The sequence below is a fragment of the Bos indicus x Bos taurus genome, chromosome 3 (assembly GCF_003369695.1).
Source record: "Bos indicus x Bos taurus breed Angus x Brahman F1 hybrid chromosome 3, Bos_hybrid_MaternalHap_v2.0, whole genome shotgun sequence".
Classification (NCBI taxonomy): Eukaryota; Metazoa; Chordata; class Mammalia; order Artiodactyla; family Bovidae; genus Bos; species Bos indicus x Bos taurus.
This window is the reverse complement of record NC_040078.1, coordinates 9,769,594-9,786,645: the sequence shown is the minus strand read 5'-3', so window position 1 is coordinate 9,786,645 and position 17,052 is coordinate 9,769,594. Positions and strand designations below refer to the sequence as shown.

General features: G+C 54.1%; 1 protein-coding gene and 1 long non-coding RNA gene across 2 annotated transcripts; one reads left to right on the top strand and one right to left on the bottom strand.

Moving 5' to 3' along the window:
• Positions 1-7,807: 7,807 nt before the first annotated feature.
• Positions 7,808-15,689, bottom strand: TAGLN2 (transgelin 2). The gene is made up of 5 exons (XM_027528886.1): positions 15,582-15,689; positions 9,895-10,105; positions 9,306-9,480; positions 8,895-8,997; positions 7,808-8,602 (listed from the first exon to the last, which is right to left on the bottom strand). The coding sequence occupies exons 2-5, from the start codon at positions 10,072-10,074 to the stop codon at positions 8,461-8,463; spliced, it is 600 nt and encodes a 199-aa protein (XP_027384687.1). The 5' UTR covers positions 10,075-10,105; positions 15,582-15,689; the 3' UTR covers positions 7,808-8,460.
• On the top strand, positions 13,998-17,022 carry LOC113884354. The gene is made up of 2 exons (XR_003508855.1): positions 13,998-14,083; positions 14,934-17,022. It is a non-coding gene; the product is annotated as an uncharacterized LOC113884354 (long non-coding RNA).
• The last annotated feature ends 30 nt before the right edge of the window (positions 17,023-17,052 follow it).

Here is a 17,052-nt window from a genome sequence, read left to right as displayed (position 1 = left end):
CACAAAGCAGGGGGATACTGGGGGAGGAGGGAATGCCTTTTGTCTTCAGTGTCGTATAAACATGACCAGGAATCAGACTGTAAATCCTCTAAGTTGCAAGGAAGCCTGAGAGATTGTTTCACAACCCCCTTCCTGGAATATTTGAACTCTCAAACTGCCCCAAGTCTTTCTAAAACAAAGTATGGCTTAAAACACAAATAAATACTTAAATGCATGAATTATTTTCCACCAGGAATTTACTGCCTTCCTGCTTTCTTCAAAACTCTTTTTCTCTTTCCCATTCTTAAAAACTGTAGAGCCTTCCTGCTACAGCCTGAGAGACCAGGCAAGGGACAGGGATAGGAGAGAGAGTTTGACAAGAAGAAATCTGGGGCCAAGGAGAAAGACTGTGAGCACCAAGGCAAGAGTGGGGTGCAGTGAAACTGGGGTCAGAAGATGGTTAGGGTGAGAATGGAAGTGAGAACTGCCGGGTGATGCCTGTAGCTGGTTGGAGTCCCTGGGTCTAGAAGAGGGGAGGGAAAGATGAGAGCATACAGGCCAGTAGGGCAATATCACCCTCTGATATTGGTGCCCTCCCCACTATGGGCGGAACAGTGCCAGAGAGAGCCTCATGCTGGTCATACCTCCCGATTCCCTTAACCTCCCTACCTGGCCTCCTTCCCCCTGGGCAGATAACTCTGAGGCCAAGAAGAAAGTCATCAATAAATCTGCAGCCTTCCCAACTTCAAAAGTCTCATCTCCACCTTCCTGCCTGCCCCACGTTCTTGGGTCAGCATTGCCCTGGTGCCCTGGACACGCCTCCACATGCCTGGCACCGGCTTCTCCTCCTACGTGACCGGCACAGGCCTGGACTGGGTGGCGGACGCTGAGATAAGGCCAAGGGGGGAAAACCGCCAAAGCCAGGAAGTTACACAGCCTGGTTCCCCTGGCAACCCAGCCACAGTCGCCAAACAGTACAGGGTTGGGGGGTGGAGACAACTCCAGTTCAAGGCACAGCCAGAGCTGGCTCAGACCTCAATTTTCTTGTTGGAGAAACTTCTCTGTCTGAATCTCCTAGGACAGTGCCGCTGCCTAAGAATTACAGGGGGAGCCAGTTTAAAATGTAAATTCAGAGCACCACCCCCATAATCTTCACCGCAGATTCCTGGCCTAACAGGACTAACTAGAATTTGCATTTCCAACCAGTTAGAGGGTGGCATGCTTGGGGAAGATCCTGGATGGGGCCTGAGGCATTCCAACCATCCTGTGTGTCTGCTGGACTCTCCAGTCAGTCCCATCCCCAGGGATGCTTGACATGGGTATTTTCAACACCTGGTGAATGACCAGGAGTCCAAAGACCTGAATTCTAGTATATGCAGAACCAATTCAAAACCATGAACTTGGGATGAGCTCCCTTTGGGTCGGGTACTACTGTTTTGAGAACCAGGAGCCATCTAAAGACACGTGAGATGTGCTTTCTATTCTCAAAATCCCTGGGACCCTGGACCATCACTTACAGTCTCTAGGTTTCAGTTTCTCTCTTCTCCCCAAAAGGTATAAAAATATTCAAGCTTTCCCAAGTGGTGACAAGGCTTCCTGTCCCTGGAACTCATAGATATGGAAGTGCCTTGAAAGCACAACTCTCAGATATTGTCCTGGTGATTGTGGTAGCTTTTCTTGCTGGAGGGAAATGCTAGGCTGTCAGTGGGCTCCCAAAAAAATCAAGGAGCCTCGGGGACAGAAACCCCAAGTTACAGGATCAGGGGCTGGGCCTTGAGGCCTCTCCATTAGTTCCTTTTTATAGCTGCCAGTTCTGCCAGTTCTTCATTTGCCTTTGAGAGGTGGCTGCTGGAGAGTTGAACTTTCTGCGCTCTTCCTAAGCCTGACCTCTCCCTTCCTCACTGTGGCCCCAGCCTCCACCCACAGAAAAACCACAGTTTGTGCTGGCTGCAAGTGGAATCCCTCCCCAGTGTCAGCCACCAAGCCAGGGAGCACGATCATGGGGTGAGCAGTTAACTTGGACTCCTTCTGCCACAAGTGTAAGTCCCAGTTCAGCCACCTGCTGGGTTCTGCGAGTTACTTTTATCCTCAGGTTCCCCATCTGTAAAATGGGAGAGAATAATATTCCATGTGTGTTCGTCGCTCAGTTGTGTCCGACTCTTTATGACCCCATGGACTTTAGCCCGCCAGGCTCTTCTGTTCATGGAATTCTCCAAGCAAGAAAACTGGAGTGGGTAGCCCTTCCCTTTACCAGGCGATCTTCCCAACACAGGGATGGAATCCAGGTCTCCTGCATTGCAGGCAGATTCTTTACCATCTGAGCCACCAGGGAAGCCCATAATATTTCGTGACCCAGACCCAGACACCATTAGCTTAGTGGCTGAAGCCAGAAGCCTGTCTTTCTGGCTCCCTCTCCCCGCTTCACTCTGCACAGAATACTAAACAATTTTGAAATCCAGTCTCTTCTTTCCATCTTCACTGGCCTTCCTTCCCCAGCTGCTCTCACTTCCGTCTGGACTGCTGTAGTAACCTCCTGGAGTCGATCTGCCTCACTCACTAGATAATTCCAGATAATCCTCTACCCTTCCTAGGTCATTCTCTACCCTGTAGCCTAAGGAATTTGGCTAAATTAAAATCCAACTCTCATCTCTTCATCCTCCTGCTTAAAATCCTTCAGTGTCTCCCCCTTGCCTTTAATGAAAGGTCCAAAATTATTCATTGACATTGAAGCCCCTCTGATATTGTGCATTTCTCAGCACCCACCCCTCCCACCTCTAAACATGCCCATTCTACTGTCTGGCCCTGCACATTCCCATCTCCAGCTCATGCCCATGCTGCAGCCTAGCTGAGAACACCACCCTCCCTATCACTACTGGCCTCTCCCTTATGCTTCTAATTATCCTTAAATCCTCAGTTCACACCTCACCTTCCAGAAATCTTCACTGATGTCCCTCCCCGTGAGGCTGTGCTAAGTCTCCTCCTCTGGCTTCTCACCTAGACTCCCCTTAGCCCACCACAAATCCCATTATATTACAACCAGCTCTCTGCTCTTCTCGATTCTCCCAGGAGGGCACAGACTACACTTGCCTTGTTGACTGCTGTATCCTCCACCACCCAATAGATGCCTTGCCCTGAATAGGTACTCAATAAATATTTTTTTGAAATAGTGAAAGGACAAATATAATATACAGGTTAAATCCTCAGCGCAGTAAATAACAGAAAAATGGGGGTGAATTAGAATCATCATCACAACTGTGATGGTTCAGCCCCACACCGAGCTCTCATGGAAACAGAGCTCCAAACTCAGCCCTGCCAACAGTGGGGTGAAATGGTGTGACAGCCCCAGGGCCTGCGGCAACATGAGTGTGAGCCCCTCCACCAGCGACGTTGATCTGTGCCAGTGCAATCCCTGGTTCTCACCCTGACTCGGACCTCTTTGCCCACCCCCATTCCAGGCAGGAAAAGAACAGCACCTTCACCCTCCACTGAGACTCGACTTCTCACCACAGAGCTAGTGACTACTCCTTTTTCTGGAGGAGCAACTCCCACCCACAATCCCAACCAGCAACCTCACTCCTCCGGACACATCAGAGAGAAGATCCCTGAGACACACAGCCTCAGCTCACCACGGTATCACCACCAGCCTCCACTCCAGAAATGATCCACGACTGTGGGAGGCTGGCCAGTGATCCTCCCAGAGAGCCCTGCTGGCATTTCTCCAAAGGCACTTATCGCTGGCTTTCTGAATTACCTTGGCTCGTCTCCGTGTTTTATCTCCCCTACAGGATTATGCACTTTGTGAGCAAAGAGATCATGTGTTAATAATCTTCATATCTCCTATGCCTGGCATAGGGTAGAACCCCAATCACTGTTGAAGGAATGAATACATGAATGAAAAAATGGGTTATATATGAGCGTTTCCAGACAGAATTGCCCATTTTCCACGTTAAGAAGATGAGATTTGTGGAGAAGGAAATGGCAACCCACTCCAGTATTCTTGCCTTGAAAAGTCCGTGGACAGAGGAGCCTGGCAGGCTGCAGTCCATGGGGTTACATGACTGAGCATGCGTGCAGAGGGTGAAGGGAGATGGGTTGGTAGCAACAAACTGGTAGAACTAAAAAAAAAAAAAAAGAAGATGAGATTTGTACTATTATTGAAGGCATTCCTCTTGACCCTTAAGAGAATCCAGAGGCTAAAACACCTGAGTCAAGAGGATCATTTTTCCTTGTTTAAACTAAATTTCTCTATGTGGAACTTCAGTGCATTTGCTTTTAATCTACCTCCCCAGCCACTGGGACTAAAACTCATTTCTTTGCAAGGAGCCGATTACTAATTTACCTTTAGCCTTCTCTTCAACAAATTTAATCCCAGGCCCTTTACTGCTCCCTCCCTGGGGCCCTACTGTCCAGCCCTTTCCCTGTTTCACCGATCCTTGGGCCTTTTGCCAGGCTCTCAGAGACCTCCCTGGGCTGCACAGGTAAGAATGGACCTACTGTTGTCCGCGGAGCCACGCACAAGGGCTCAGATGCTTACACTCTGCCTACATACACTTCTCCGCACCTCCAGTCCCTAGTCCTTGGTAAACACATGCTCACAGGCAGCCTCCACACATGGTCACCCCGTGAGCCCTTGTGCTGTGAATTCTCACACCTGGATGCACATTCAGCACACAGGAACAGACCGTGCAGAACTAAGTTATTTCCACACAGGTCAGCCTCACTGTGAATCTCTCTTCCTCCTGCTTCTCCATCTCCTGCTCCTCCTTCCCCTGCTCCCTGCCTCCCTGCTCCAGCTCTCCTTCCCATCAGCCGCCACAGGCCAAGCCTACTTTCCCCTTACCTACACAGTGATTTTCCACTTCAAGGCTGAACACAAGGAGTAAATGAACCAAAGTTGACTCTTACCTCTTCCCCCTGCCCTCCTCCCACTTTTCTCCTGCAAGGCCTCAGTGCACCTTCCATTTGCCCAGAGCACACAAACCACTCTCCATCCCCTTCCCAACCACCACTCCTCTGGCTGTAGGAGGACTGACTCCTCAGGTTTTCACCTTTTGGAAATGAACAATGAGGAAGCATCAGAAACTGACAGACAGGCTGGTTCCATTTCAGATCCAATCACAGGCTGGGTTGGTTGCTGGGATGCTGGGCTGGCTGGGCACCATGCCATGGGATTCGGGAGTGTGAGGGCCTTGTGATATTCACTCATTCATTCATTTATTCATTCAACAAATATTTATCCAGCACCTACAACATGCCAGGCACTACACTGTATCAACAAAATCAACACAAACCTGCTCTTAAAGACTATGCATTCTGTGGGTGGAGCCAGAAAATAAATAAGTAAAATTTATTGGATATCAGGTGGTGATAGGAGAAAGCAGGGAAGGATGATGGGGTGCAGGTTGAGGGTGGAGTGTGTATAGTTTTAAATAGGGTGGCCAGGGAAGGCAGTACTTGGAAGGTGACATTTGAGCAAAGACTTGAAGGAGAGAAGGAACTGCGGTAACTCCTGGGAGGGGAGATTATTCGTGGCAGAACAGACCCGCAGGCACAGCGTGTTGGGGAACACCAGTGTGGAGAGCCATGGGAAATGAACTGCTAGGAGATGGCAGGGAAGGGGGGTGCCATTCAGAGTTCTTCCTTCCAATCCCAGGGCTGGGACCCATTCTGGCCTCCAGGGCCTGATGACGAAGCAGGAAATATGAGGGGCCAGATTAGGGATGAAACTATGACCTCAAATAGAACAAAATGCTGGAATGAAGCCATCAGAAAACCAAACAAAATGCTGAGTTGTCAGTGGAGGTCAGTTCCAGAAGGAAGGAGCTGAACCTGGAGTGAGATGGATTAAGGGGAGACATGGAGGGGCCTCACCCAGCTTGTTGGTGGGCAGTGGTTGCAGCCAGGAGGGAGGCTGGGCACCTCTCAAAATTCAGTCCCAGCTGGAGCAGCAAGGTTCAGTGAGCTCTCAGCCAGGATGATCTGGATTCAAAACTCTACTTGTTGTTCAGTCCCTAAGTTGTGTCTGACTATTTTGCGACCCCATGAACTATAGCCTGCCAGCTCCTCTGTCCGTGGCATTTTCCAGGCATAAATACTGGGGTGGGTTGCATTCCCTTCTCCAGAACCTAGGGATCGAAACTGTGTCTCTTGAATCTCCTGCATTGGCAGATGGATTCTTTACTACTGAACCACCAGGGAAGCCCTCAAAACCCTAGTCCCTCCACTAACTCCTTATGTGGTCTTGGGCAAGTTTCCTGTCCTGAGATCCAGTGTGTTCATCTGGGAACAAAATGAAGGAATACAGTAATATCCACTTTATGGACTATCATGGGAATCTGCTGGGAGAACACAGTGGTTCTCAGTCTTGGCTCTGTGGTGTGCTGGTCCCAGAAAGTCCTGAGGCTGGTGGCCAATAATTTGTAGCTGCTGCTGCTGCTGCTGCTAAGTCGCTTCAGTCGTGTCTGACTCTGTGCAACCCCATAGACGGCAGCCCACCAGGCTCCCCCATCCCTAGGATTCTCCAGGCAAGAACGCTGGAGTGGGTTGCCATTTCCTTCTCCAAATTTGTAGCTATTAATAGTTAAATCAGAGAAGAGTACAAACGGTTTTTCAGTTTAAACATCAGTGAATTCAATGTTGTCTCTGCAATGACATCACTCTTCCTTACTGGCATTCCACAAAGCCTTCCTGAATGGGAGATAACTGGGAGATAATGGGCTTGAGTGAGAGCTAACTCCCTGGGAATTCGCACAGAGGCGGCAGCCTATCTTATCTGTGCCACAACCCAAGGGAGTGCAGCAGGCAAGCAAATACTGTCTCACCCATGGCTGGGGCTTGGATAAGGCAGAGAGTCCCTGAGCTAATGGCTAATGCACAGCAGTGGCCTGGGGCCTGGCACACAGTAGGTGCTTCTTGGCAGAGGGAGCCGCAGTGGGGTGGGAGGAAGGAGAATGGAAGGTCTCTGGTTATCTACCCACTGCACATTCTGTCACCCCCAGGCACAATGCTGCGGCTTTCTCCCGCCTCAGGAAACAAAGATAAATGGTAGTAAAAGTGGGGAGAGGGACAATGGAGGCCAGGCTGGCTGGTAGGGGTGGGAGCTGAAGTGCGGAGGGCCGGCCCAGGGCCTCGGGGGAGATGCCAGATCTGATGGGAAGGCCATGGGGTTGGAAACTACAGGTGGAACATTCTTGCCCAGGTCAGGGGTAGGAGTCAGGACAACCCAACCCCAAAATTTGACAATTGTGGTCCAAGGCCACCCATCCAGAAGATGCTGCTAAGCTCTCGAGAACATGCAGCTCCCAAGTGTCTGATCAACAAGGCTTCCTCCCTCCAGTCATCACCAACTCCTTCCAGCTCACTCATGCCCCTGTTCACCAGACCCCCACCACTGCAACCCCACCCCCCAAGCTGGTCTGGCCAGCTCCAACAGAAGCCACCTGGCATCAAGCCTGTGGGAGACGCCTCCAACCCAGACACTTGTCAGGACTCAGGACTCGGGGGACAGCCAGCCCCACCTTCCTGCAGTGACTGACAGCCGTTCTGGTTGTGGGAAGGGCCCAGCTAGGTGAGGGCCCCCCTCCGTCTGGACGCTACCCACATATCCTGTCATCATGACTCTTAACCTGAAGGCAGCAGGGAAGGCCTGTCCCTTCTCAACCCCTCACCTAAACAAGTGAGAAAAAGAATGGGAAGGAAGTCAAAGATGGGGGGACACTTGTGACCTTCCATCTCAAAACCCTCTTCCCTGGAGCCAGTGCCCATACATCCCCCACATCCCTCCCTTCCCCACAGTGGGTTCCCCCCAGACACAGCCAGAATCCATCCAAAAAAAAAAAGACAGAGATTCTTTATTTAAATCAGCAAACTCAGATTCTTCAAGCCCCAGCCCATGGTGAGCAGCCTACCCTCCCAGGCCCCCTCACCCCCACCCCTTAGCCACAGAAAGGATGGAAAATGAGAAGCCTGGGGGCCTCTGCCAGGGCAGGCTGCCTCCAAAGTGTGGTGAGTGCAGTCCAGCTGGGGCTGGGGTGGCGGCGGCCACAGGCCCCTCCCTATAAATTAAGTCCCTGCAGCCACAGCTGTGGGCAAGGCATACTTGTGGGGGGAGAAGGCCGTCAGGCAGCATCCTTGATGCCCAGCTAAGGAATGGATTAGGGCACAGGGCTCAGAGGGAAGAGGCCAGAGGAAAAAGAAGAGGTATGGTGCGGAGAGGGGGTAAGGTCCCCCCCAGTCTTGGTCCCAGGGGAAAAGAGGCCAGTTGGTCCAGTTTTGTGGGTTTGGAGAAGGGAATGTATTAGTAAGCACAAGGGGGAGGCCACCGTCGGGCACCCCCGGAAGAGACAGGCCAGGCCCCAACCCTGGCAGAAGGGAGTGCGAGAGCTCCCAGGGGCTCTCAGGGAATGTCAATGCTAAAAAAAAAAAAAAAACAACATATATATTAACCATTCACGGAGGGCAGGGGCAGGGCTGCACAGCAGATCAGAGGATCTGGCGCGGCATCCCGTAGCCGGTCATGCCTGCCTGAGAAGCCCCGCGGTTGGTCCCCATCTGTAAGCCAATCACATTCTTGCCCTCCTGCAGTTGGTTGTCCGAGAAGTACCGAGGGTTCTCCTTGGATTTCCTGGGTGGAAAGTGAATGCTGGTTAGGAGGAGGGTGGAGGCTGCCCCGGTAAATGTCCTCCCAGGGCAGAGTACAGGCTTCTCTGGCCTAAGTGCTGGTGCCGGCTCTGCCCCAGAGAGCACTGAGCTCACCACCCCTCATCTCGCAAAAGGGACTGTCCCTTGCCATCCCAGGAAAGGCGTGAGGATAGAGATAAGGGATGCGGAAGTGCTTTGTAGAAGGCGTTTCCCAGGGACAGGAGTAAGCACGATCACCACGCTGGCCCAGAGCCTGGGCTGCCCAACATACTCACTTGGGAAACCAGTTAGGATCCCCAGAGAAGAGCCCATCATCCCGGGCTACCGCCAGCCCGCCCAGATTCATCAGTGTCCGCTGCACACAGGCCATGTTCTTTCCTGGGAAGAAGGAGGGGTTGTAGTAGCCTCCGCGGGGCTAGGGTCCTGAATGGCAGGCTTCCACCTCTATCACTAAGTCAGCAGGCCCAGTCCCCAAATTCCTTTACTCTTGATCTCCCTGTTCTCCATTCCAACCTCCAACATGGTCAACTGCTCTACCAAAACACAAACAAATGAGCACGCACACACATACACACTCCACTCTGTCCTCAGGCTGCCAGAAACCTGCCCCTTCTCCCTGGAGGAGATGGCTCAGGCCAACCTCTGGTCTTCTGGACAACAGTGCCCTGACCCTGGCCTTGGCCCACCTTCCCAGAGGTCCACAGTCTGGAAGATGTCAGTGGTGTTGATGCCATAGCGCTCGGCTGCTTGCAGGAACTGGGAGATCTGCTCCATCTGCTTGAAGGCCATGGTGGAGGCCTGGATCTTCTTCACCGGGGCCTGCCCCTCGGGGTACAGCCCATTAATGAGCTCACACAGCACCTGGGGGAGGACAGCAGAGGTGAGGCCATGCCCACACAGATCACAGGGCACCACCCTCAGCTCCAGAGAACGACACAGGTACCTCTCCTACCTGAGGACAGTTCTGACTCCACCTGGAGAAAGCCTCGGGCTCCTTCCTGCCCAGCCCCTGCCTCTGAGCCCAGAAAGTGAGCCATGCTATTCAAGGATCACTGACTAGAGCACACCTCCCCCAGCTCTTCCCCTGGCGCTCCTCCTCCTTCCTGTTACCTAAGGCTTCCACTTCCCTTGGTGGGAGGGAGGAAAAACAGGAGGGCCTCTGCTCGATGGAGATCCCTGGGCTCAGGAAAGCTAGGGACAGGGTTGCACTCCTCTCTTCGGCTGAGACCATGCTCGCTTCCCCGGTACCTCTGGTCGGAGGCGCCCTGCGCTCACCGTGCCATCCTTGAGCCAGTTCTGGAAGTTCTCGCGCCCAGGCTGGGGCCGGCCCACATCCTTGCGGCACTGGGTGGTGATCCACTGGATCAGGATTTGCTCCAGGTCCGCATCGTACTGTTTCTCAATCTTCTGCTGTACCTCCCGGCTCAGGCCGTAGGCAGGTCCCCTGTTGGCCATTCCGGAGGCTGGCGGCAGTGGCTGTGGGGGACTGGGGAGAGGACACAGCCAGGCCCGCGGTCAGCACACTCTACAGCCTGTGGAGTGGGGCACTGCCCATGGGGACACATACCGAATCCCTCGGGTGGGCCCCAGAGGGGAGAACAGCTGCCAAATGAGAGCATCTCCCCTTGGCCCCTGCGGGTTCTCCCACCCTTATGACAGGAGCCTGTCTACTACATTGAGGCTTCCCATTAGATTTCATTTGAATGGTTCCACTCCTACAATGAAGTATAAAACCCACTGGAATAGAACATAGGGTAAATGAGGTCAGGATTGGCGGTTCAGCTCCTGATTAGGGGTGGTCAGCTTTAGCAAAGGCAAACTGGTCATCCTAACCCCAGCTGTGCCTTTTCCAGTCTGGGAAGGAGAATGATTTAGAAAGAATATGCAGTGGCTTGGGAACCCATGCCAGGTAGCCACTGGGTTTTTACTGAGCTTCCCAGGTGGCACTAATGGTATAGAATCCACCTGCCAATGCAGGAGATGCAAGAGATGTGGGTTTGATCTCTGCGTTGGGAAGATCCCCTGGAGTAGGAAATGGCAACCCACTCCAGTATTCTTGCCTGGAAAAGCCCATGGACAGAGGAGCCTGGCAGGCTACAGCCCAGGGGGTCGCAAAAAGTCAGACACGACTGAGCAACTAACACTTTCACTGAGCACCCACTATTTGCGCTGGGGCTTGCAGAAGAGACAGAAATCCTTGATTCTAAAGTTGCACATAATGCCATCAGAGAGACAAAGACAGCACATGCGAAAGTACAAGAGTTGTACAGGATGAATATTAAACTACACAGATCATGTTGTTGTTATTTAGTTGCTAAGCCAACTCAACTCTTTTCAAACAACATGGACTGTAGCCCGCCAGGTTCCTCTGTCCATGGGATTCCCCAGGGAAGAATATCAGAGTGAGTTGCCATGTCCTCCTCCAGCGGATCTTCCCGACCTAAGGATCGAACCCACACCTCCTGCCTTGCAGGCGGATTCTTTACTGCTGAGCCAGCAGGGAAGCCCATTTGCCGCAGGAATTAAGGGAGGAATATGCACAGAAGCCGCCTGGAGGGCTTCCTGGAGAGGTAGGTCTAGGTAGGCCCTTAACAGATTTCACTAGGCAATGGGACTTTCCATGAGAAATCACGTATTACTTAATTCTACTTTCCTTTCTAAAAGGAGTGGGAGGCAGAATGGCTCCTGCAAAGGTGCCTATGTCCTACTTCCCAGAACCTGCAAATGTTACCTTATATTGCATAAGGGATTTTGCGTGTGTGACTGAATTAAGGATCTTGAGATAGGGAAAGTACCCTGGGTCATCCAGCGGGGCCCAATGTACTCACAACAAGGGTCATTATAAGTGAAAGAGGAAGGCAGTTGACTCAAAGTGGGAGAATGAGAGGGAAGTCAATGATTGAGTTTCACAGGGCCGTGGACCAAGCAATGCAAGTGGCCTCAAGAAGCTAGGATGGAGAAGGCAATGGCAACCCACTCCAGTACTCTTGCCTGGAAAATCCCATGGGCAGAGGAGCATGGTAGGCTGCAGTCCACAGGGTCGCACAGAGTCGGACACAACTGAAGCAACTTAGCAGCAGCAGTAGCAAGAAGCTAGGAAATGCAAGGCGTGGAATCTCCCCTAGGCACCCCCAGAAAGAATGCAGCCCTGCCGACACCTTGATTTTAGCCAGAGAGACCTAGCACCGCAAGATATTAAATGTATGTTGCTTTAAGTCACAAAATTTGTGATAATTTGTTATAGCAGGAATAAGGCCTAATTCAGGAGCCTTGGGTGATATTAGTTTGAGGACCTCAGTCAGGAAGAACGGGGAGGGGGGTGGCTTCCTGACCGCTGGCCTGAGTTGACAGGACCACACCTCGCAGTGGGCAGTCTGTCCCCACCCGCCGTCTCGCTGCCTAAGTCCCCACACTCAGAGCCCTGTCCTGGAACGCCACACATCAAGGGGGAGCCAGGACCAGAGATGGGATGGGACTCCATTTCCTGCCTCCGTCTCCTCCCCATGGGCTCTTCTTTCTGCTCTGAAATAGAGCTGCCTGATTGCACATAAAAGAGGATGCCCCAGACCAGGCACCTAAGTTGGAGGGGAGGGAAGGGAGACACTCCCCCTCCCCAATCTGGCCCCAGGCCAGGTCAGGCTTCAGGGACGACGTCAGGCACACAGCAGGATGAGTCTTCCTACCGCCTCCTCCCTGACCCTTGGGGCAGGTCACAGGGACAGCAGCTGCCTCAACCCCCCTCATACCTCAGTCCCTGCCGGCGCTGGAGTCAGGCAGCCCCTCCCCACACTCCAAAAGCTCTTTCTGACTCCAGCTTATGGGGCTGCACATTTCCTGCAGAGATCCTCCCCATAAATCAGCTATTTTTAAACCTCATTAAGAGCAACCCACCCCCACTTCACCCAGCCTGAAAGCCGGGCCAGACAAATGTCAGTCTGGACCTTGACCCACACACCAGCCCCACACACACTTAGCCGGGGGCGGGCAGGCCGGTTGGGCAGGCCAGTTGAGCGGCTGAGGTCTGCGGAGAGAGCAGACAAGATTCCCTGCCCCCAGCCCAGCCCCAACGGCTCAGCCACCACTCAGTCTCTGTGAGCCTGTGACCCTGCCGCACAGGCTTGGGAGGCTTGGGAGGAAGGAGAGGGGGCCAGAGGCTGCTGCCACCAAGAAGTCACCTTGTCCCAGCCCCTTGTCTAGACCTCACTTCTGGGAGCAGCTTCACTGCAGTCACCTGGGCCTCAGGGCTGTGTCTCCATGGAGCCAACTGGCCTGAGGCCCAGGGATCACTACAGCCAGAAAAGGACAGGAGAATGATTAACCCGGACACCAGGGTTACGAAGGGAGAGCAGGGCCGAAGCCTGACCCCTCCAGTGTTGCCTATGGAGGGCCCCCCAGGCCCACCTCTGGGATGGATGTTGAGAGCCCTCCTAAACTCTGGAGTCTGGACACAGCTGGCAAGGTCACAGGCTCCAGCTGCAATGTCTCAGCTCCACTCGGGGCCACTGCCCTAGACCCTGCGGTGCCAGAGCCATGAGGCAGAGCTCTGGCAGGAGGGAGAGCCATGAGGCAGCCTGCCCACAGCTGTTCTCCCCACCCCCACGAGCAGACAACCTCTGTGAAGCCGTGGCTGCTGGGGCTGCAGTGGCGAACCCGGGGCTCGCCCCTAAAGGAGGGAAGGTAGCCACTTGCCTACTGGAGTGGGGAGAAGCTGTGTGGGAAATGCTCAGAGCTGGGGGTCCAAATGGAAGACAGCTGCACAGCTTGGGGATGGGCTGGCAGTGAGTAAGGTGAACTCCAGAGGTACTCCAGACAGCAGTGGGAACAGCCCTCACCCCCACCCACGAGGTTACAACAGCTGGGAGAGGGGAGGGCTGCAAAAGGCACTCCAGCCCTCAGCCGCACCCAGACCCTGGCTGGACCAGGGACGCTTACCTCACCCCACCGAGCCGAGGAGCTGATGCCAAAGAAAAGGCGGACATGGGGGTGGGGTGGGAGGATTCCAGGGCTCCGGGCAGGGGTGTTGAATTGTGAAGACAAAGGGACTCTCCATTCATTGTGCAGAGAGGACACAGGGGAACTTCCCAACCCAGAGGTGCCATTTAGACTATCCTGAAAAAGCGAAGTGGGAACCCTTGCCTCCAAAGTGAAGTGCCACAGGGAGCAGGGGCGGTGGGAGACCTACGACTGAGGGGCCACCCTGGGGCAGCCCCCTTGCTATCGAGTCAGGGAGCAGCAGAGAAAGCTGAAGCTGCACAAACAGGAAGCCACAAAGCTTGCATGGGAGGAGGGGTATGGGGGGGGCCGTTGCCATGGCTTCTGTGTACCAAACACAGGAATGGGGCAGGGTGGGGGCACCAGGCAGAAACAGCCACTCTGTGCAGAAGTGGTCAGGAGACGCCAAGCGGGATCAGAGGCACGGCAGGGGGAGCAGAAGTGGGATCCTTGGAAAGGGGTCGCTTCACAGGTACAGACAGGTGCAAGAGATTCCTCAAGGAAGCAGCTGTGGAGGGAATAGAAGCATGTGGAGAAGGAAGTTACAAGTGTTGGGGTAGACATGTAGATTCAAGGAAATAGTTCAGAAGAAATATCCTGGCAACAGAAAGTCCATTCGGAGCTAGAGAGCCCCATAGCTGAAAATCCTGGGGGGGAGAAGGGATAGGGTAGGGTGGAGGGGGGAGGATTAGAGGCCAATCCCCAGAGGGGCTGGGGTGGGGCGTGGGGGAAGAATTGCACTTGGACAGACTTATTTGTTGATTCTGGAAGGGTAGGGGCCCACTGGCCTCACCCTACCTTGGCCTCCTCTGCAGTTTGAAGTCTTCCCTGTGGACTAGGAAGGAGAAATTGGAAGTGGGGTTACAGACCCGGAGCTGTCCCTCTGGTGCTCTGGAGTCAAAAAACTAGGAGAACCACGGGTCTCCTCCTACCCCGGATCCCCATATTAGTCCTCTACCCCATTTCACCTCTACCCTGCTTCTTTCTGCTCTCGGATACCAAGCTTCCCCAGAACATCACCTGAAGGGGCTCCAGCAGAGCGCGCGGGGCAGGGGGGTGGGGGAGGTCTGCGGCAGTCGATTTCCGGTCCTGCTGGTCCGCCCCCCAACAGTCGCCCCCAGTCGCCACGCCCTAGGCCGTTACTGGGATGAATCACCCCCCGCCCGCCGCTGGGGTGACGCAGCGGTCTGGGCAGCCCGCCTGCCCGCCCGCGGCCACCACCGACTTTCCCAGCAGCAGGGGGCAAGGGGTGGGGGCGTCGGCTCCCGTAGAGGCTGGAAGCCTGGAAAGCAGCCATCCTCCCCCAATACCGCCTCCTACAGGCAGGGCACCCCGAGGCGCTGTCTGGGCTGCAACCTCCCAGATGCTTGAGGTCGAGGGACCCTCCTGGAGAGGACTGGAACTTCAAGTCCCCGCCCAAACCCGAGAAGGCGAGGCCACTGCAGGACCCGAGCACGGCGGCCCCTCGCCCCAACTCGCGACAGCCAGTCCTCAGAAAAACGAGCTTCAGAAACGAAGAGGGCAGGCAGCACCCACACGTGCTCCTGGAACCAGGAAGTGAAGGGTCGCCTGGGAAGACCCGGCGGCGCGGAGCTGGCCAAGGGTGGGCGCCGGAACCCTGTACCCTGCATCACTCTGGGCCAGCCGTATAATCCGTGACCCCCTCCTTTTCTCGCCCCAGCGAGACCCGGGACTGGAGCCGACGGGCGGAGCGCAGTCCCAGAGTCTCCGATCCCGACGAACGCCCCGTCTATGCACTAGCAACACCGCCTGACCTCATCGCTCAACAATGCGGGGGTCAGAGCCTGGGGACGAACCTGACAGCCCAGGGCGGGGCAGGGCAGTCAACGGACCCTTGCCTGCCAGCCCTCGATCCGCAAGCCTACTGGAGCGAGCCGCAGGCTCGGGATTCTTGCTTTCTAGAGACCGCGCACATCCCACGCCCTCAAGGACCCTTCCCTCCAGCTTACGGTTCACGTGGGTCGGAGAGTTGCGCACTCGAGGCGGGGGCCGCAGCGCGAGTGGATCGCCCGGGCGGGGCCGGGGGTTTTCAGCCTGCTCCCGCCTCGGACGGGGCGGACCAGGGGCGGGGCAAGGGCCGAGAGGGTTTAAAGGCGCCGCAGTGCAGCTGCGGAGGGCAGTGCTTAAGAAAGAGGGGGGCGGTGACTAGACCCTGAGTTAAAAGACATGGAGGCAATGGCCTCAACCCTTGAGAACCTCCACCTCTACCCCAGAGCCCTTAAACATGTGCCCCAGTGGGAAACTATCTGCCTAGGTTAGCGCAAGACTCTGGGGGTTTTTATGTGGAAAGAATGCTTTTGGCTCAAATAGGGTGGTTAGGTAAACGGAGGCACAAGAAAACATTCCCCTAGACACAAGTGACTAGGGTGTGGCAGGACTGGAACTAGCAGGCCAGGACAGCTCCCGCATGTGGTCTTGCTCCCCACCTTCTTCAAGCCTGGGCAGAAACTAACAGTGAGGTCATTCCTCGCCCGGGGCCCAAGGGGCGTGATCAGCTTTGGGACCCAGGGTTCAGACTTGACTTCTTTCTCCTTCATTCCCTCCCCTATGACCTGGCACCTCTGCTTTATCCTGGAGGGATCAGAAGAGCCTTCAGTGGAGGAGACTAGCAGTTCTGTCTCTGAGGATGGAGGAGAGCATCCATTGGGGATTAAAAGAATGCCCCCACCTGTTTTCAGACTTCAGTTGAGCAGTCCCTCTGGGGTGGAGTCACTGCTTATACCCATCAGTGGAGTTCTTCATATATGACAGAAGCCCCCAGTGAAACTTGTTTTCAAGCACATCAACAACCTGTGCCTTCTCACGTTTCCATTCTCTCTTGCCCGGCCCTCCGTACCTCTATATTCCAGTGATTCCCTGGGATGCCAAGTGTTTTTACTCCTCCCTACCTTCACACAGGCTGTTCCCCCGCCTGGGATGCTCTCCCTCCCATGACTGACTTCTCACTGCCCTACCCATCACCAACTTGGTGGCTTTGGGGCAGATTACTAACGCACTGAACACCTCAGTCACCTAGTCTATAAAATAGAGCTAATAGTACTACCTACCGCAGAGTGGTAGAGAATTCAACGGTACATGTACAAAATTTAGAGCAGTGCCTGGCTATTGTTCTCACTTCCTGTGACATGCCTGTCCCAGCACAAGCTGTAAGCATTCACTGTTTGCAGACTCCTTCCTTCATGCTACCGTAATAACCAACAGACAGCTTTATCACAGAACTTATCACAGCACACTGTAACTATTTCTTTACTTTCCTGCTTCACTGACTAGAAAGAATTCCCCCAAGAGCAAAGATGTCTTGTGAACTTTGTACTTTTTCAGCACCTAGCTCAATGGCTGGTCTTCAGCAGCTGACCTCAGTAGGCACTTAATAAATGCTTTTGGAATGGATCTTGAATGTATCTCCATTCTTTCACAGAG